This window comes from Musa acuminata, chromosome BXJ1-7 (assembly GCF_036884655.1).
Source record: "Musa acuminata AAA Group cultivar baxijiao chromosome BXJ1-7, Cavendish_Baxijiao_AAA, whole genome shotgun sequence".
Lineage (NCBI taxonomy): Eukaryota > Viridiplantae > Streptophyta > Magnoliopsida > Zingiberales > Musaceae > Musa > Musa acuminata.
Window position 1 is genome coordinate 39,209,171 of NC_088333.1, and position 17,559 is coordinate 39,226,729.

A 17,559-nucleotide genomic window follows, 5' to 3' on the forward strand; every position below is an offset into this window, starting at 1 on the left:
GCTACATAGGAATCATATATTGATTTTTCATGCTGTGTAAGCTTTTTGACTTGGAGCTCTCCAGCATAGTTTGTGGAGGAAAGTTGTTCTTTTGCTTGAGCTAATTTATTTCAGCAAGCCATTAGTGTATGAAGTATCACTGCTACCATTTCAGCTTTCTTGAGTTAAAAGCCTTTGCATCGGTATTGCAACTAAATGCCTTCTAACTGTTTCTTCACGCAAACTCTCTGCAAGTGTGGTGACGAAATTTCAACGCGTCTTCATCTTTGTTATCTAGCATCTCATCATCTGTTTAAGAACTTTCTGTAGCAAACTCTCGTCATTGCACGTCTCAGGCAGTTGCAGAGTCGAAGTTTCACGTGCCAAGGGAAGCTGATAGCTCTCGTGCAATAGGGTTGTAGATGAAGAAGACGTGGGCGGCTGGTGATTAGGAGAGGCCATGGGCGGCGCCGCAGAGCGGCCATGAGAGTTGACTCGGTGGAGACTGCACTCGAACGACCCGGCGTGCGTCGCCGGAGCGCACACGCACTTTGTCGCCGGCGGAGGAGACGGAGGACCATTTCCTCCTCTGGGTCCGTGGCGAAGGAGTTGCCCGCTGATGCTGGTTGCACTCGCGGCCGTGGTGCTGGTGCTGCTGTTCCTTGCCTGCTTCCGTAGCAGCGACGAAGGTGGACGCCATGCTACTGGCGAAACTTCCTTAGGTGTTCAATATCGAGATCTCGAACCAAAAACCGATCGTTCGTGTGCAGAGCACTAGAAGACGAAGACAAAGAATGATCACTCGAATGAAGAGTCATGGAGATGAAACGTACATGAAGAACGGAGCAGCAAAAAGGTTGAAGTGTCACGGTGGCTCGAGGAGCGGAAGCGGCCAACTTGGCTCTTAGAGGCAAGCCTTCTTTCCCAGTAGATGGACCCTGTGAGGGCCCACACCGGATTCTAAGATCATAATAGTACAGGTATAATTATTATGCACGAAAAAGATAAAAATATTTTTATTATATTTAAATTATTAATTTCATATAAACTTTTCAATCTCCTCACCCATCACCTGACACACCTATCGATCCTGCTCACTCATTGCACTTGCTTGATCATCGATCGCTCGTCGCATCTACTCACCCATCGCTCCTCTTTCCAACATGCTCGTCAACAATTTTTACTATACTTCAAAATTGTCACCATGATTATTATGTTTCATATCTGTATTTAGTTACAAATTTTACTATAGATATAACAAAAAGTATCATCTCTAAAGGTAGACAACTTCCACCAGAAACAAGAGAAGAAAAAAAGTAGCATTGGGGTGAAGATGATGATGTTCTAGAAAGTGGACACGGAGTTTATCAGATGATTAAGATCGCACTGTAAAAAGCTGAATTATCAGAGTAGTCTCCTACTGCTCATATGCATGGCTAAACGGGTGACTATTTTCAGGAACTAATTGCCAGTGTTTATACTACCAATTGACATGTTTACATGATATCTTTACCCTTTTATCTTTGCTATTTACATGTTAAATTAGTATCCACAGCAATATGATTGATTCTGTGACTAATATTGCCAATTTTTTGTTGTCACTGCAGATGCAGAGATTAGTTGTATATTTGGATCAACTAAAACCTGATTAGACCATAGGTTGTGGATATTCATAAAAATTACTAACCTTCCATGCCTGTGGGGCAGGTTGAGATGTCACGAATTGTACTCTCACAGCTCCATAAATGTCCATTATGCATCTAAAGAAATAATAACAGCAAATAATAACAGCCATTATACAGTGTCAGGATTGCTACCTTTCCAATTTCTCATCTTTTGCCACAGTGTATTCAGCAACTCCACCGACCTACAACCGAAACCATACACAAACTGCTTATTGATGTCAGCAACAGGATCAGCATTGCATGCATTTTTATTTCCAACAGTAACTAACCATTATAACTTTTTTTTATAAACAATATTCAGAATATAAGGCACATTTAGACATTTTAAAAATCTTCTACTATGTTAGCATACTTTTATAAAGATTTCCTTCATGACTTGATCACTGGTTCATCTGGTGGGGATTGCACCAAATTGATGACTAGCTACCTTGTTCCGGGGTAGCTGAAATCAACATCTTATGGATATATTTCCACCAAGAACCTGGTGATATTTGTTTACTTTGACAATGCCAAAGTAAGATGATCAACATGACAGATGGTGATCTCGTCCCTGTTACAATGAAAACAAGATGATAACCACTTGAGGAGACGAAAAGAAGATTAGTATATGCTCTACTGGAACAAAAAATTTGATAAAGTTATCATGTCTAGAGTAGCAATTGAAAAATGGTTTCAAATGGTGTATATCAGTACATAGTAACAGTGAACACACTATTTCAGTCACCTGCAGTTCTTGTGGTGCAGAGATCTCACGAGAACATACATGATTAAATCTGAAATGCTGTGTCTGTATGCATATCCATCAACTTGTGTGTGTGTGTATATATATATATATATATATATAGAGAGAGAGAGAGAGAGAGAGAGAGAGAGCTGGAGAGAGAGACCTGAATATCGTTAGCAGAATGAAGACCTGAATCCTGTCACCTCAAAAACATAATCAAAGCTGAAAAGGCAATACATTATAAAAGATTTCTTTTCTGAAGGCATTCTAACATAAGCACTAAGTGGAGAAAAACATCTTTTTTTTAACTGCACAGAATACATTTGCATCGCTCATTTGTATTTTAAAAAAAAAAGATGAGTTATTGTACAGATAAAACAATATTTAGATCATGGTCAATCGTTTGATCATTTGCAAGGTAGCCAAATCATACTTTAATGCATGAACAATTTTCATGCATTAAATTAATATTGTTGATCATCTTAGTATGATGACCACATTAAAGGCCATCCAAATCATATACATTTTGGTTTCTAAATATTTTGAACCAAACTATTCAATGTCTCCTATGGCCAAACCAGTACAATATTGTGATATGCCAATATATCATCTTGCACCAATCGGTATCAATAGTAAAGAACCAAAAAAAGAAAATAGAAGGACGAATGAGGCACTTACTATATAATCTTTCTCAGGCGAGGAACAAGAGAGGAATCTCCTCTTCCTCTTCTCTTTTACTCTTCTTCCTTTTCCTACCAAGATGAACAGTTGCAGACAAAGAAACCCTAGGGCTCCCAGAGCCAAAGTTGAGTGATCAGCTAGAGTATTATTAAAGTGCCGACATTAGATCATTCATGCCTTTCACATGAATGTACAACTTCTGGAAATTAGTAGGCATTCTTATGACCACTGGGTTTCACTTGCTCCTTCCATTAAAGGGCATCGATTTTCATAGCTTAGTTAAGCCTTAGTCGATCTTGCCTCTTAAGTTACCTGTCAATGCATCCGAATAAATGTTATTCTTTAAAATAAATTCTAAAAAGGCAATTCACTAAGACATCTACCAAAGATGTAGTGCATAATGTTACACACCGACACAGGTTGCCACACCTAGTTAGCACTGCATCCATCAAAACATGATAGGCTAAGTTGCTCCTTATATCAAAAGAAAAGGTAGGGAAGAGAGAGACAGTGAGAGATTAAATCTTGTGAAGCACTGGGTGCATTTATTTCACTTTTCCTTGTAATTGTCACAAAGAAAACTGAATGCAAGAACAAATTGTAAAACCTCTGTGGGGATAACTTGTATTTGTCCTTGACATAATTTTCTTGGTTCTGATACAAATTGTACTGTCCATTCTCAACGAAGAAGAAGATACTGTTAAGTTGCATTTACTAATTTATCATAATTCCTGAGTAAATTTGATATAGATAATGAAGGAAACAATAACTATAATCTACTTCAAAAGAAAAATTGCATCCAAGAACATGGAAATTCTTCCAAAGATAGCAGTCTAGTCTTCTAAAACAGGATAGGTACATTGCCTTTATCATAAATCCAAAAACAAAAAATTATTCCATTGGTGAAATTGACTGCAGCAAAAATTTATTCACCCTGCTGTTTAATCTCCTTGCTTGATCTTGGATGTAGCGTTTAGTAAAGAAGTAAAGAAGTAAAGAAGCATGAAAGCCAGAACCGGAACAACAAGCCTCTCAAATAAGGTGATGAATATGCATTTTTTTGCTTGAAATTCAATTTGCTGAATAGCACACTAATGAATTCAGAAAACTCATATCTTGCTTTTTCTATTTAGACCTTAGATTTCAGGGAACTTCAAAGTTAAGAGGACAACACTTTTCTAATTTCAAAAGCATCTGCAAATACATAGCTTTAGAAAAAAAAAAGTCTAATATGAATAGTTATTTCTTCTAGTGCCTATTTCATTAGTTGGAACTTCAATAGAACTAATCAAATAAACAAGTATTTTGGATGGCTATCGATCTTGAGATCGTTAACCACATTGTAAATGCCCACTCTTCTTTTGCTCACAGTGTCTTAAGACTTGCACCATGGAGATTACCATGTACTAATGATTGTTTTAATTATTAAAATTTTTTGCATAAATTAGATCTTTTGTCATGCATATAGGAAGATAATACAGGCCCAATGACTGGTTAGCCAATTTGGGTCATGCTGATCAGGGTTTGTGCAGTATCATGCATTCTAAGATTTCCGGAGCTTGGATGACTAGAATGAGATGAATTTTCTTTTTCACAGAAAAAAAAACAGCAGGTAGGGCATAATGATCATTCGACTTAGGGCTGTAAATGGATCATATCATGATTGATATTTGTATCTGATCCAAATCCCAAATATCAAATCTAAAGACACAATGCATTGGCAGCATTTCGATCCATAACCTATGATCCAACTGGCCCAACTAACGGGGTACAAGAAAAAAGAGAAGCAGAAGATGAGGGGAGATGACAGAGCATAACAAATACACACAGTTCAAATAAATCATGGGAGCAAAACTAAAGGATAAATAGAATAAGCCACAAAACCAGAAAGAAACTCTTAAGTTTCATTTGTTGTTCAAATTAGTAATGTCACACAGAATTATCTAAAAACAAATATCAGAAAGCACTAATACAATATTTAACTATATCCAGCAGAACTTATGGAACCACATAATTTAGCAATGTGTGGAGTCTAGGCACTCTAACAGAAATCTTCACCTCAACCGAAAACAAAGCAGTTAAATGAACAAGGGTTGAGTCTTGAAAAATCTAGAACAATCTCCTCTAATGGTGCACCTTAACTTTCATGACAAGTTCTAGGTCTGGAAATGCTGAAACTGAGATCCAGTCAATGGGTTGCCAAAATAGAAAAAGAAGGAAATAAGAAACTAGGTGAAACAAAACCCAGAGATTGATGAACAAACACAATGTTTGAACAAAAAAATATTAAGTGAACAAGACTATTTTGCTACCGACACCTCCTACCACCGACACCACCATCTCTAACAATGAGACCTCGTCTGATGGTGATCTTGCACTTACAATAACATAAGGTCAAACCCTTAGACATTTGTCTAATGGTGTAAAAGAGCCACTTTATTCTATCGTAAGGCCCCTCTCGTCTATCAGATATGATAATTATCATTGCCAGTTTAGACTGACCCTAGTCCTTCTAGCTCTGCTATCCAATTAGCAGTTGGATCAAAGAATCAGCTACCAAGTCACAAACTCAATCCAGATCCAGGTTTATTAGACGAAATCTTTAAATGGAACAGCTTATGTTTGCAACCCCCAGTTTGACCATCAACAACCTTAAAATGAAAGGCACATATAAGCACATAAATCAACAAATCTTATAAATTCTGACATTTCAAATCCAAACATTAAGTCAGATGATATCAAATGTTCATTTCTACTCACATGCCATGTTTACTTCTACTTTCATTATGTCACCACTTTAACCCATGACTAGTTCTGGAGAAGAACAGGCTTACATAATAACCGTGTTGACTGTTAAATTTTTCTCATTTCCCAAATTTTCATTCCATATTCATCTTTCATTTCCCCTTATATAGTACCTTGCGAAAATCAAATTGAAAAGATAAACGCAAAATTACTGATGTAAAAGTTTCATACAAGCTTGACAAGAGCAATTCAAAGTTCAGAGAAAAATAGTTCGGTTACTTGGAAGTGTAAAAAATTAAAGACAATGATCTGACATTAAGATTAGTTTATGTACTTATTCTTTCTTGGATGAGATTAGCATGTTCCACGCTGTTGTCCTTCCTAGCATATGAAAGAACATTGCGATACATGTTTAGTGTTGGTTGAATTCCTGCATCTTCCATCCACTGCAAAACCTGTGCATAAAGAACTTATTTGTGTAGTTCATGATTATGATATTAAAGATATCTTCATCTAACATGAAAAACAATGTGAGAATACAAAATTCAGATTATAATATATAGGAGGTAAAAGAAACCAATCATCAATACTGAAGCTACGCAAATCAGTTAAAATATAATCATATGCATGAAACACAAGCAAGAAGCATAAAGAATGATGCTGCCATTCTACTATTCAGATTATCAAATTCAAATTTCAAAGAATAAATGAAGATTTAACATAAAAAAAACAAGAAAAGAATATACAAAACACTTGAGCACTTCATATTTCATAACAAGCCAGACAAACCTCAATACACATCCTCCATCTTCCAGATGCTAAAAGATTCTTCAACAAAATTGTGTGTGTTACCAAGCTGATGTTTGAATGTGAGGATAATATCTTGTAATAAACCTGTATAAGAATAGGAGAAAAGCACTGATCATATATTGTTCCTTTAGGAGAAGTGAAAGGTATACCATAGACAACATTTCAACCATATGAAGATCACCTCTACCTTAAAATGTCAAGAGGGTAAGAATCACGACATAAGATGATTGGGGACAACCACAAATGCAAGATATCGACGGATATGTATTGAAAATCATGGAGCTGATAGATTCACGCTTTTTGCATGCCCTAATTATTAGGCAAAATGGTGTGTATGGAATCAATTGTTTTCAAATAAATGTGTATGCCTAATAAGAGTTGTGTTTGTTCAACAGATAGTTCACTGAGAAGAAAATTTTGACAAATGGGAACAATTCGTTAAACAAAAGCACTAGAACTTGCTCTAAAGTTCAGAAATATTCTGTAAGAAAGATGAACAGATATGTTGAATTAGGTATATTTTCTTCTCAAACTTTAAATTCTTTGAACTATTTATTTTGAAATATTAGACAGACAAGGTGTAATATAAGCTGTTGACATGTCATTTACAAGGAAAAAGGATTCTTTCCAGAAGAAAGCTCAATTTCTAGATGACTAAATGTGCTACAGGAGCTGCACCAATGATGGCTACTTTTTTATTTGTACCTGATCCTTCACAAATAATATCCATAAAGTCAATGAAAGCGGAAAATAAGAGATTTCATGTCAGCAATAGGAGACAACATTTGATGTTAACGCAGTTATTGATCTGAGATTCGACCAAACTATCAAATGAGCAGCTCCAATTAGACGTCATCTATGTCAAGCATGGTTAACATCTATCAGCGTTGCTCAAGTTTGTAAAACTCTTACTAGTCAACTCAGAATCCAGTGCATGCAGTCTCCATAAACTATCAAACTATCACAAAATGTTGACATTATGATAAAGAGTATCAAGTTTGTCCTAATTTTAACATATATGCTATCAATACCTAGTTTTTCAATTAATGACCTGTTATTGTGAAACAGATACCTTCATCATGGTCTCAATCTTTCCACTCTTTCCAAGGAAATGCAGAATCTGATTTAAGAGACCAAGCGAAATTGATGAGAATGATGTCTCCATACATTCAATTGTTTTGCTTGCTGCCCTCCAGTCTCTTACCCTTGAAAGGAAAGTAGAAATGATTTTCTTAGTAAACTAGAACCAGCTCAATTTCAAGATATTTTAAAGCACACAAATAAAATCATTGTTTTCTATATTTTAATTTCAGTTGAAGTTTGCCACTGAAGAAACACAAAGATGCAATTAGATGGTATCACTCGTAAGTTTCCAGTAGCGCTGGCATAGTATTGTGATGTCATTTTAATAAAGAATATTAGGAACTAAAGACCTAGCAAGGCATGCACTAGGTTGTGATTTTCTCTTGTTTGTTGCAATATTGCCTAGTAAAAAAATATTGTTTCAAAATAACAAGCCAAACATCATATAATAAAAATGGAATCAGATAAAATGGATGTTAGGCAGAAAAAGGAGGGAAGCATCACCCAGCATCACTAGGAAAATAACCATAAGAAAGCTGCAGGACCATTACAGTTGTACCGCAAATAAGTCAATTCTTAATGATAATGAATGTCCTAAGCAACCAATATCTAATCAGTTATAAAAGTACTCTTGACTTTTGTCGTATAAACAGAAAGCTTACATGCTGCAAGCATATATGACCCAAAAAGAAGCACTTGTGTTTAATGGGATAGACTTCTCTCTCATCAATTCTGCCAACCAAAGAACCTTCTCAGGTTGGCATCCAATGTTCAGGGCTTCTATTAATGATGAACATAGAATAGGATCTGGCTGAATGTTATTTCTTTCCATGTCTTCAAACAGCTCCCAGGCTTTCATCCAGTTCCCTAAAGTGATTCCAAAATCACACCTAGTTAAAATTTGTTCCTTTCAAACACTCCCTGTCTATCTTAGTTTAGCAAGTAAGATACCTGCTATAGAATATGCATGAATCATGGAAGTGTATGTTATAACATCAGGTGAGCAATCAGTCCCCTTCATCATATTGAAAATAGATTCAGCCTCTGTTAGCTGGCCCTGGCAAGAAATCAACCAATGCATGTCATAATAGGTAAATAGACCAGGAACCAATTAGCTGAGCAAGTCAGTATCACTTACCTGTTTGCTGTATGAGTGGATCAGAGATGAGTAAACCTCCTTGGAAAATGGAATATTTAGGTCCATCATCTCATCCAAAAACTGTAAGGACTCTGCATATTTTTTCACCTTACAAGAACCACTAATTAGTATATTGAAAGTAATGGAATCAGGTTTTATATTATCTTCTCTCATTGACCTGTATAAAGATACAGCTTTATCATATTCCTCCACACTCATATAGCTCCCAATTGCCGAGTTGTATGCAACTGTGTTTAACTTAATCCGTCGTGATCTAGCCGCTGATAGTACAGAGTCAATGTTTACAATTTGACTACATCGACCACAAGCTGCCAAAAGTGTGCTTATTGAGACAATATCTGCATGAACACCATCTTCTTCCATGGCATGCAACACTCCTATGGCTTCAGCCAACAAACCTGAAGATCCATATGCATCAATTAATGCATTGTAACTAACAATATTTGGCCTCAACGAATTCTGTTTAATCATGTCAAAGACTCCTTTAGCCTTTTCGGGCTGTCCTGATCGGCCATAAGCATTAAGTAAGGAAGTGTATGATACAACATCAGGTCTCAATCCTGCATGTTTAAGTAAATTAAAAGTGGCCAATGCCTCTGTATGCATTCCATTAGAAGCATAGGCACCAATTAGTGCATTATAAGCAACAATATTAGGTTTCAGTCCTTCAGCAAGAATCATATCAAATGCCACCTTGCAATTCTCAATTTGTCCACAAGTTGAATATGCATGAATGATGCAGGTAAAAGTAACTATATCAGGCTGACACTTTGCACCTCTCTCTCGCATTGAGTTAAAAACATCCACTGCTTTTCCAAATTGTCCAAGCTTAACAAGGCAATGTATAACTATATTAAAAGTGATAGTGTCGGGGCAAATATTTGTTTCTTTCATCAGATCAAAGTAAGCCAGAGCTTTTGAATATTGAGCTCCTCTTTTGAAAGCTGATAAAATAATGTTATGAGTCACCAAATCAGGCCCCACACCATTTTCTGTCATTTTCTTGCAAATTTCAAGAGCCTCTTTCCAGTGGCCACCAGATCCACAAGCACTAATCAAATTATTGTATGTAGTTCGGCTAGGAGGTATCTGCATGAACAACATGGAACATTTAGAATAAATATCATCCACATAGAAAGCAAGACAACAAAATTGAAAGATATCTAAATAATACAACTTTGAGAAACAAAAATAAATAAAAAAATGGTATTCACATTCACCCAGCTCAGTGTCAAGAGCATCAGGTTCTTATAGTTAAGTATACTAATGCAACTAGTTTACAGAAGAGAGAGAACAAGACTGATCAATTCATGGGCTATACCTGTGTACAATATAATTGTGAACACACACACACACACACACACACACACACACATATATATATATATGGTGAAACCTATCAAAGCCTGAGCCTTCAGAATTTGGACTGGAAGGATCAATATCATTGAACTATCATTGACCAAGAGTTAGAACCACCATGCCAGAACCCAACCCGACGAGCCCATTGGCAAAGTAACTTGGATAGGACCTCTAATCCTAGAGCCCAAAATGCTTCAATTCATATCCTGGAGAACAAGACTGATGAATTCAAGGGCTATACCTGTGTACGATATAATTAGATAATATATATGTATATGTATATGTATATGTATATGTATATATGGTGAAACCTATCAAAGCCTGGGATTTCAGAATTTGGACTGGAAGGGTCAATATCATTGGACTATCATTGCCCAACAGTTAGAACTATCATGTCGTAACCCAACTCGACAGGCACATTGGCAAAGTAACTTGGATAGAACCTCTAATCCTAGAGCCCAAAATGCTTCAATTCATATCACTACTGTTTCGTCTAACCTTATATACCAACACATCCGCCAATACCAATGTGAGAGTAAACATGGTTCCATCATCTCCACTTAATGGTTTATTGTACTCATCAAGGCCAAAGACTTGCCGAAGATCATTCCTTAGTGGGTGGCCTCTAATAGCATACCATGTTAGACAGATTGTCATTGGAAACAGGATGAAGATTGAAATCAAGATCAGCTAGGGAGGATAAGCTAAAGATCAACAAAATCAGTCGAATCAGAACAACAATATCAAAAACAATGAAAAAATAATTTAAAAACAAAATTATATTAAATAATAGAATAAACATTAGACAAACAATTTCTTTAAAAATCCAATAGTGCATGCTAAAATATATTTTGCCTTAACATTTCATACAATAACTAATTTCCAAAAAAAAAACCTAAATAAAGAATTAATATCCAAGAAATAAATCTCATGAAATAATAATGAAAATATTGGAGAATGATTCTTAGAAAATAACTAATGATATGCCATACATAAAGGTCCAGAATTTATCCACTCATAGATTTAAAGATAATAGTGAGGCCCCATTGTTGCGTCGTTGCCACTAAAAACACCAAACAGGTGACATGTAGAGTGATGCTAAGACAAATAGAGAACTTATTTGAGATAGAGCCCACGAGATTCTGGATTGATCCCGAAAGCCACAGCAAATTCCTTAAGAAGTCTAATACTAATGTCTTCTCTGTTTCGTAGACAGTCATAGACTTTCTTTACCTCTCCTTTTTCACTTCCCTCTTTTCCTTCCTATCCTATGGCATGGTTATAAGACTATTTCTTGGATCAAGATTAAGAAATCAGGAAATCAACTGAAATTGGATAGGTCATGGATGGTTGGAATACATTGTATCATATTAGAATTTGTCCATAGGCAAATGACGAACAAAGGATTCCCTTACAGCAGAAAATCAACCTTCAATGTTTCAAACGAGGTTGCAAAGATAGAACATGCTGATTGATATAGGTCAGTTTTTTGCCTGTCCAATATGCAGACCTGAAATTTCAAAATTTCACCCAATCCATACCAATGAGACAGTAAACCTACATACCACGCAGCACATGTACCTATGAGACAACTATCTCTTTCTTTTCTTTTTCTTCTTTATACCACACAGCACATGTACCTATTTCTCTCACATGTTCTCTCGCTTCCTCTCTTATGCATCTCATACAATATCTCCACCCTTCTCTTCCACTTCCTCCGCCTCCCAATCAAATCACCACTGCCATCTCTCCATCGCAACACCGCTACCACCTCCTCCTTCCGCACCCCCTCTCCTGTGTCCTCTTCAGGTGGAGAAGTACTAGATAGAACAAGGACGAACCAACATCTGGCACACCCCACCTTAGCAGTACCAAATTGGTCCACCAAGGACCACTATTGGTATTCATTAAGACTTAATACCTTGTTACAAAATATTGGCAACACATGAAATTTCAGTATATTGTCGATATATATACCTCAAGATTATACTGCTAGCACACCCTTTATGCCAATTGAAAGGGATCAAAATTTGACCTACCATAGTATGAATATATAGCATAGTCAGTGTACAGTTCCATGAGACTCAATGTGCCAAAACAGTACTGGGAATACACATCAGTCCAACCAAGGACTACTTGTGTGATTTTAATCGATTTCCCAAAGGGTACACAAATATACACATCATTAAAAACCCCTCCGTCAAGGACCAGTAAATTTTAATCTGCTAAATTATTTTACTTGGTTGAAATTTTAATCTTTTATCTACTTTATTTTATTTTTTTTAACCGAAACATAAAAATTATAGTATCCCCGTCAGGATATCCTGATCCAAGTAATCCATTATTAGTCTGTATCTCTAATGATCAATCTCAAATCTAAATTTTTAAACCTGCATCTCAGCTAATCAGAGTTCATGATTCGGATCGAAAAAAGTAACAAATCAGCCTGCATTCAACATATCCAGATTCAAATCAGTAAATTTTTCAAATCATGTCAAAAGTCTTGCTCATTACCCCATGAAATTAAAGAATTGCAGTAACAATGGTTCTATGACCAGTCTTTGCTGATCCATACAGCCAAACACTAAGATAGATGGGTTGCTCTCATTTGATTGGCATAAAACTTAGGAAACAATAAAAATGAGTGCAGGTTGCTACAATAAGCCAAACAGGAAGTAAATAATCCACCATTTGGTTACTATCATTGGATGGTTAAAACAACCAGTTCATCAGAGAAGATGTAGATAAATTATCATGGAGCTTATGATTAGTTGTCGATGACTTTTCAGAGCAAATGCAACATGGTCTGAAATCAGCCATAAAGAAGAGCAATAAAAAAATTATTATCATACAACAGTGTGATCAGGAACTCATAATAAAGTACATACAGCAGCTTGAAGCATATCTTCCATAATATTCACAGCCCAACGCCACTGACCAACTCGACCATGTGCATTAATGAGAGAATTATAGGTTTCAGTATCAGGTTTGCACCTAAAACAATGTCAGACATGCAAACATCAGATAACATCACAACAAACTAATATTTGGCATTGTTAAGCAAACTTTTCCAGTCTAACAAACTGATCAGTAACATAATCAGTAGCCTGGTATTTAAAAAGTTTACCTTCTTTACAGTCTGCATCTGAACACACACACCAACAAATAATGCCACAAAACATATCTATATTTTCATTTCACAAATAAATTACCTCCACTGTTGCATCTCAAAAAATAAACCACGTGCTTGATCAGTTTGATTATGTTTGGCATGCAGACTAATGAGCATATTGTAGATGTCACTCCGAGGAGAGTAGTGTCTCTGATTTTTCATCCACCGGAACACATGTACAGCATGATCAAGGGAACCAGTACTTGTTATTTCCTAAAAAATACCCAAACATAAAAATTTTATTTAACTTCTGCACATTATTTTGTTACTCACAGACAAAGTAACAATTGTAAAGCATCCAAATAGTTTAAGCACTTTATGCATTTAGGAAGAATTGGCATAATAACTGTAGTAATAAACATCATATATCAGAGTCTACAACTGATACAAAAAAGATTATAAGATCAAAGTTATCAATCTTATAGCTCAATGTCCATACACATGTCATCTACTTATATGCTGTAGTTATGGTGTGAGCCAAGATTGCCATGTAGCAAATTCTGCACATTATGTCCAAAAGATGGTACCACCTCCAGGACATATAATATGCCTGTTTCTGTGGTGTATATACATAGGCATGGCACAGGGAAAGTACCTCCAGGTTGCAGTAACATACTGGCATAGCACATAGATGGAATGCAGCATAACACAAAGTTGCATGGCATGGGTGACATCAGCATGTGTTGTTATGAACTGCATATTTTAAAGTACTAGTTACTACCTTACTGTAAAACCCATACTCATATCTTTGGTGGCACAACTCAATGCAATATCTACCCTGCCTTTAAGTTGTGCCGGTGTTTTTTCAACTTCAGCTACCAGGACTTCCTTTCATTGTCCAGCATTCAAATAACTAAGTTCCTTCTCTTCTGGAATTCAAAGATCTATTGTCAACCTTAAATATCCTTAAGTAATCTGCAGCTGTTTTAGCCAAAATGCACAATGACCATGAAAGAATCCAAAAAACTCCAAGGAGATAAGTTGAACACTGAAGAACATAGCCTTTCTGAGTCAGGATTCTTAATATCTCAATTCCTTCTTTTTATGTAGGTCACCTGCTAATTGTTACAAGTATCTTTAAGTATCCTAAATCAGCCTTCACTCGAAGTGCACTAAGTAACATACATGACGGACATTGAAAATCACTTAACATAAACATCTTGTGCAAAATGCTCGTTGAACCCTCATCACACACTGAAGTCCTAATTCTGTATCTATGCAGGCAAATCCATTAGTGCCAAGTTTTTTCTTTTTCCTTTTTAACAGAGAAGGCTTATGTGTTCCAAGTAACAGCACTATCCAACATGCAGCACAAAAGTACTGGCTACAGGGTAGCACATGATACAACACATAAATACCTATATCCTTAAGCAATTTATTTTAAAAAAGGTACACCCAGCACACAAGCCTCCCATCAATGCGGGATCAAGGGAGCATCAAATCACAGAGTCTTACCAGTAGTAATTTTGCTAAAAAACTAAAACCTCTGGCACACGAACTCTTTGCATCAGTCAAATTCCATAGATCAAAGGAAATGATATTTAGGCAGTACGAGTATCATCTGTTTATAAATTTGGAAGTGGACACTTTATGTTCACATCTACGCATGCACCTCCACCAAATTAGTTGAAGGAATAAGTGTGCAGATTATTTTAGCTTTTTTTATGAACATCATAGTTTATGCTTTGCTTGGAGACCACAAAGAACTGGAAATAAATAGGCAATCTTAATTCGTGCCACAATCTTTCAAATATCAGAAGCTGGGTCTTGGTTTTCAAAACTAATTCAACTAGGAAACTTTTGTTCTAGTTCATTTGAGAACCTAGTACGATGTTCTAAACAGTCAGGGAAGGTTTGGAGGCTGGAACATGTCAGTTACCTGTTAAGTCTTAACGTAGGATAATACAAAATTGTCCATATAAAGGTGGTAACTGTTGAATACCACTGAAGAAAGAACTTTTTGTTGTCAAGTTTACCTTTTCTATGCACTCCACTTACACATACCCATACCTTGTTCAGTTGGTCTTATATTTGCCATATTAAATCATGGAACCATATCTCTTAGTTCCTATGGATTTAATCAATTTGGGTGTAAAATCAAATGATCCAGTGTGAGAAGTTGACAACTGATACATCAACATTAATTGGATCAACTTGAGAACCCCATCCAAATATTACACATTAGATTTCACAAGTTTGCATGTTGAAAAACATCACTTGCTAGATTAGTGCATTGTCATTAGCTTTGATTAGCATGTCATTTGATTCACTGCATTTCAATGGAGGGTTGAAGTGTTGGCATGTGTCTTTTGGGGCATGCCCCCTGCATAACACAAGCTAGTCTCTTCTTAGTGCAACGAATTACATCATAATATACGAAGAATTTATCCTGGTAGGATATGATAAAAGCTGACAGAGTCCGGCTCTTGTCATTGGATAAATTCTACCAAAACATAATCACATCAGTCAGGACCTGTCCAACAACCAATCTTACCTTTATAAATCACCAATTTCTTCAATATTTTGTCCATTGTTCATCCAATAACATAAAGCCAAGGCATGCTCCATCGTGTATGTTGGTAGGAAATCTCTTTTCCCCATGGAAAGTACAATCGCAAGCCTAATTGTTACCCGGTAATACATGCCTATATGATTTCAAAGATGCTACATTTGTTCCATATTGTGCAATCAACCATGTAATCTCCCCTCAAAATGTATTCGTGGACAAGGTTTCATGATATAACGTGTGAATCCTCCGCACCAGCGGCAAAAAAAAAAAAAAAAAAAGAAACGAAGGCGGGGAATTGAGACGTACCCGAATGAGGAGAGGGAAGTTTTTCCGAGCGAAGCGACCGGCCCAGCGGTTGAGGACGCCATCGATGTCCTCCCAGTGGCGCAGCCTCATCACCTGGTCGACGACCTCGGAGAGTTTCCAGTCCTTCTGCCAGCGGCTGCCGTCGACGCGGAGACGGTACCTCGCAGGGATCTCATCCTTGCGGGCCCCGCTGATCTCGGTAGAGACGCGGCGCTCGCCCTCGTCGTAATCCACGACACCCACCACCCTCTTCTCGTCCCACCCAGACCCTTTCTTCCTCCGCTGCTGCTGCTGCTGCTTCTTGGAAGCCGGAGCCGTCGGCTTGATCCAAATCTTGCGCTGCGGAGTCGGGGATTCCGGGAGGTTCGCGGAGGAGGGGTTTGGAGGAGCGGGAGGGACGGGTTTGGTGGAGAGCGCGCTGCTGCAATCCATTGGACTTGTGCCGGCCACAGCTGGGGAGAGGGAGAGGGCGATAGGATAAAATAGCAGCGGAGGCGGTGAGGCGGATAATTACCATATTGTGATGTGACGTCGAACTCGATATGCACCCAATGACCCAATTTTGACATTTCATTGTCAATTTTCGACCCAATTAACGACATCAGCATTGCAATCAAGAGAATCAATTCCACATTTGAAGTCTTCAGTGAGGACCATGACGCATTGTGGATTTGGAATATACGTTCAAATGCAATTGGACCATGCCCAGAGAAATTAATCTAAATTAGACACATATATGGATCTAAAGAAGGTAGGTTCATGAACAACCATCTTGCTCCCGGAGGCACCAAAAGAATCTGATGAAGCAGTAACAACGGAAAGAAAGAGAAGAGGGAAAAAGAGAGACAAACCCAACAAGAAGAAGCAGCAACCTAATGACTCAAGCTTCGTTCGGAAGAGCGTTTAGAAACATGGGGTTGAAGAGAGGAAGAGAAAACTTACAAGAAGCCCTAAGAACATGAACAAGCCTATTGTAATTCAAGAAGGAAAGTAAAGAAATCCCAACAGAGACGATCCAAGAAGCCAAAACTAATTCAAGAAGGGGGCCAAAAAAACCAACCTCGACGAGATCTTGGAGGATATGGCAGTTCGCCAAGCTTCACCTATGCTCGCGATCTCGGGGGCTATAGCGGTTCCGTTCCCCGACGAAACTGAAAGCCCGGTCGAGATCGCACCAAGTCTCAAGAACCAAGAAAAGCCAAAAAGGTTCAAGAACAAGAAGCTCTGACATAAGACCACGACCAGAGGAGAGGATGATAACATACGATGTCGAGCAGCGGCGGGAGGAGGAGAAGAGCAGCGAGTCTGAGTCGCGGAGATGCCCGCACTGGTGTTATATATATATGA

At 37.4% G+C, this 17,559-nt stretch overlaps 1 protein-coding gene across 3 annotated transcripts; it reads right to left on the reverse strand.

The window, feature by feature from the left end:
- Positions 1-4: 4 nt before the first annotated feature.
- Positions 5-17,513, reverse strand: LOC135679303 (pentatricopeptide repeat-containing protein At2g41720-like). Of its 3 annotated transcripts, none has more exons than XR_010515213.1 (14): positions 17,273-17,513; positions 16,213-16,664; positions 13,438-13,610; positions 13,114-13,219; positions 8,846-9,955; positions 8,659-8,764; positions 8,370-8,574; positions 7,697-7,829; positions 6,604-6,708; positions 6,149-6,269; positions 3,067-3,381; positions 2,017-2,214; positions 1,052-1,846; positions 5-939 (listed from the first exon to the last, which is right to left on the reverse strand). XR_010515213.1 is itself a non-coding variant. In XM_065192859.1 (11 exons), the coding sequence occupies exons 2-11, from the start codon at positions 16,642-16,644 to the stop codon at positions 3,356-3,358; spliced, it is 2,517 nt and encodes an 838-aa protein (XP_065048931.1). In that variant the 5' UTR covers positions 16,645-16,664; positions 17,273-17,513; the 3' UTR covers positions 1,878-3,355. The 3 variants fall into 3 exon arrangements, 1 of the variants encoding a protein (XP_065048931.1); XR_010515212.1 differs by having other exon boundaries at positions 2,017-2,610; XM_065192859.1 differs by lacking the exons at positions 5-939; positions 1,052-1,846 and having other exon boundaries at positions 1,878-3,381.
- Positions 17,514-17,559: the final 46 nt, after the last annotated feature.

What these genes read in the sequence shown, in the direction of transcription:
- LOC135679303 (XM_065192859.1), bottom strand. Translation starts at nt 16,644, where the DNA reads ATGGATTGCAGCAGCGCGCTCTCCACCAAACCCGTCCCTCCCGCTCCT. An exon ending in GATGGAGGATGTGTATTGAG is followed by an intron (nt 6,270 to 6,603) that starts GTTTGTCTGGCT and finishes CTTTATGCACAG; the next exon opens with GTTTTGCAGTGGATGGAAGA. An exon ending in TCTCATCCAAGAAAGAATAA is followed by an intron (nt 3,382 to 6,148) that starts GTACATAAACTA and finishes ATGCATTGACAG; the next exon opens with GTAACTTAAGAGGCAAGATC.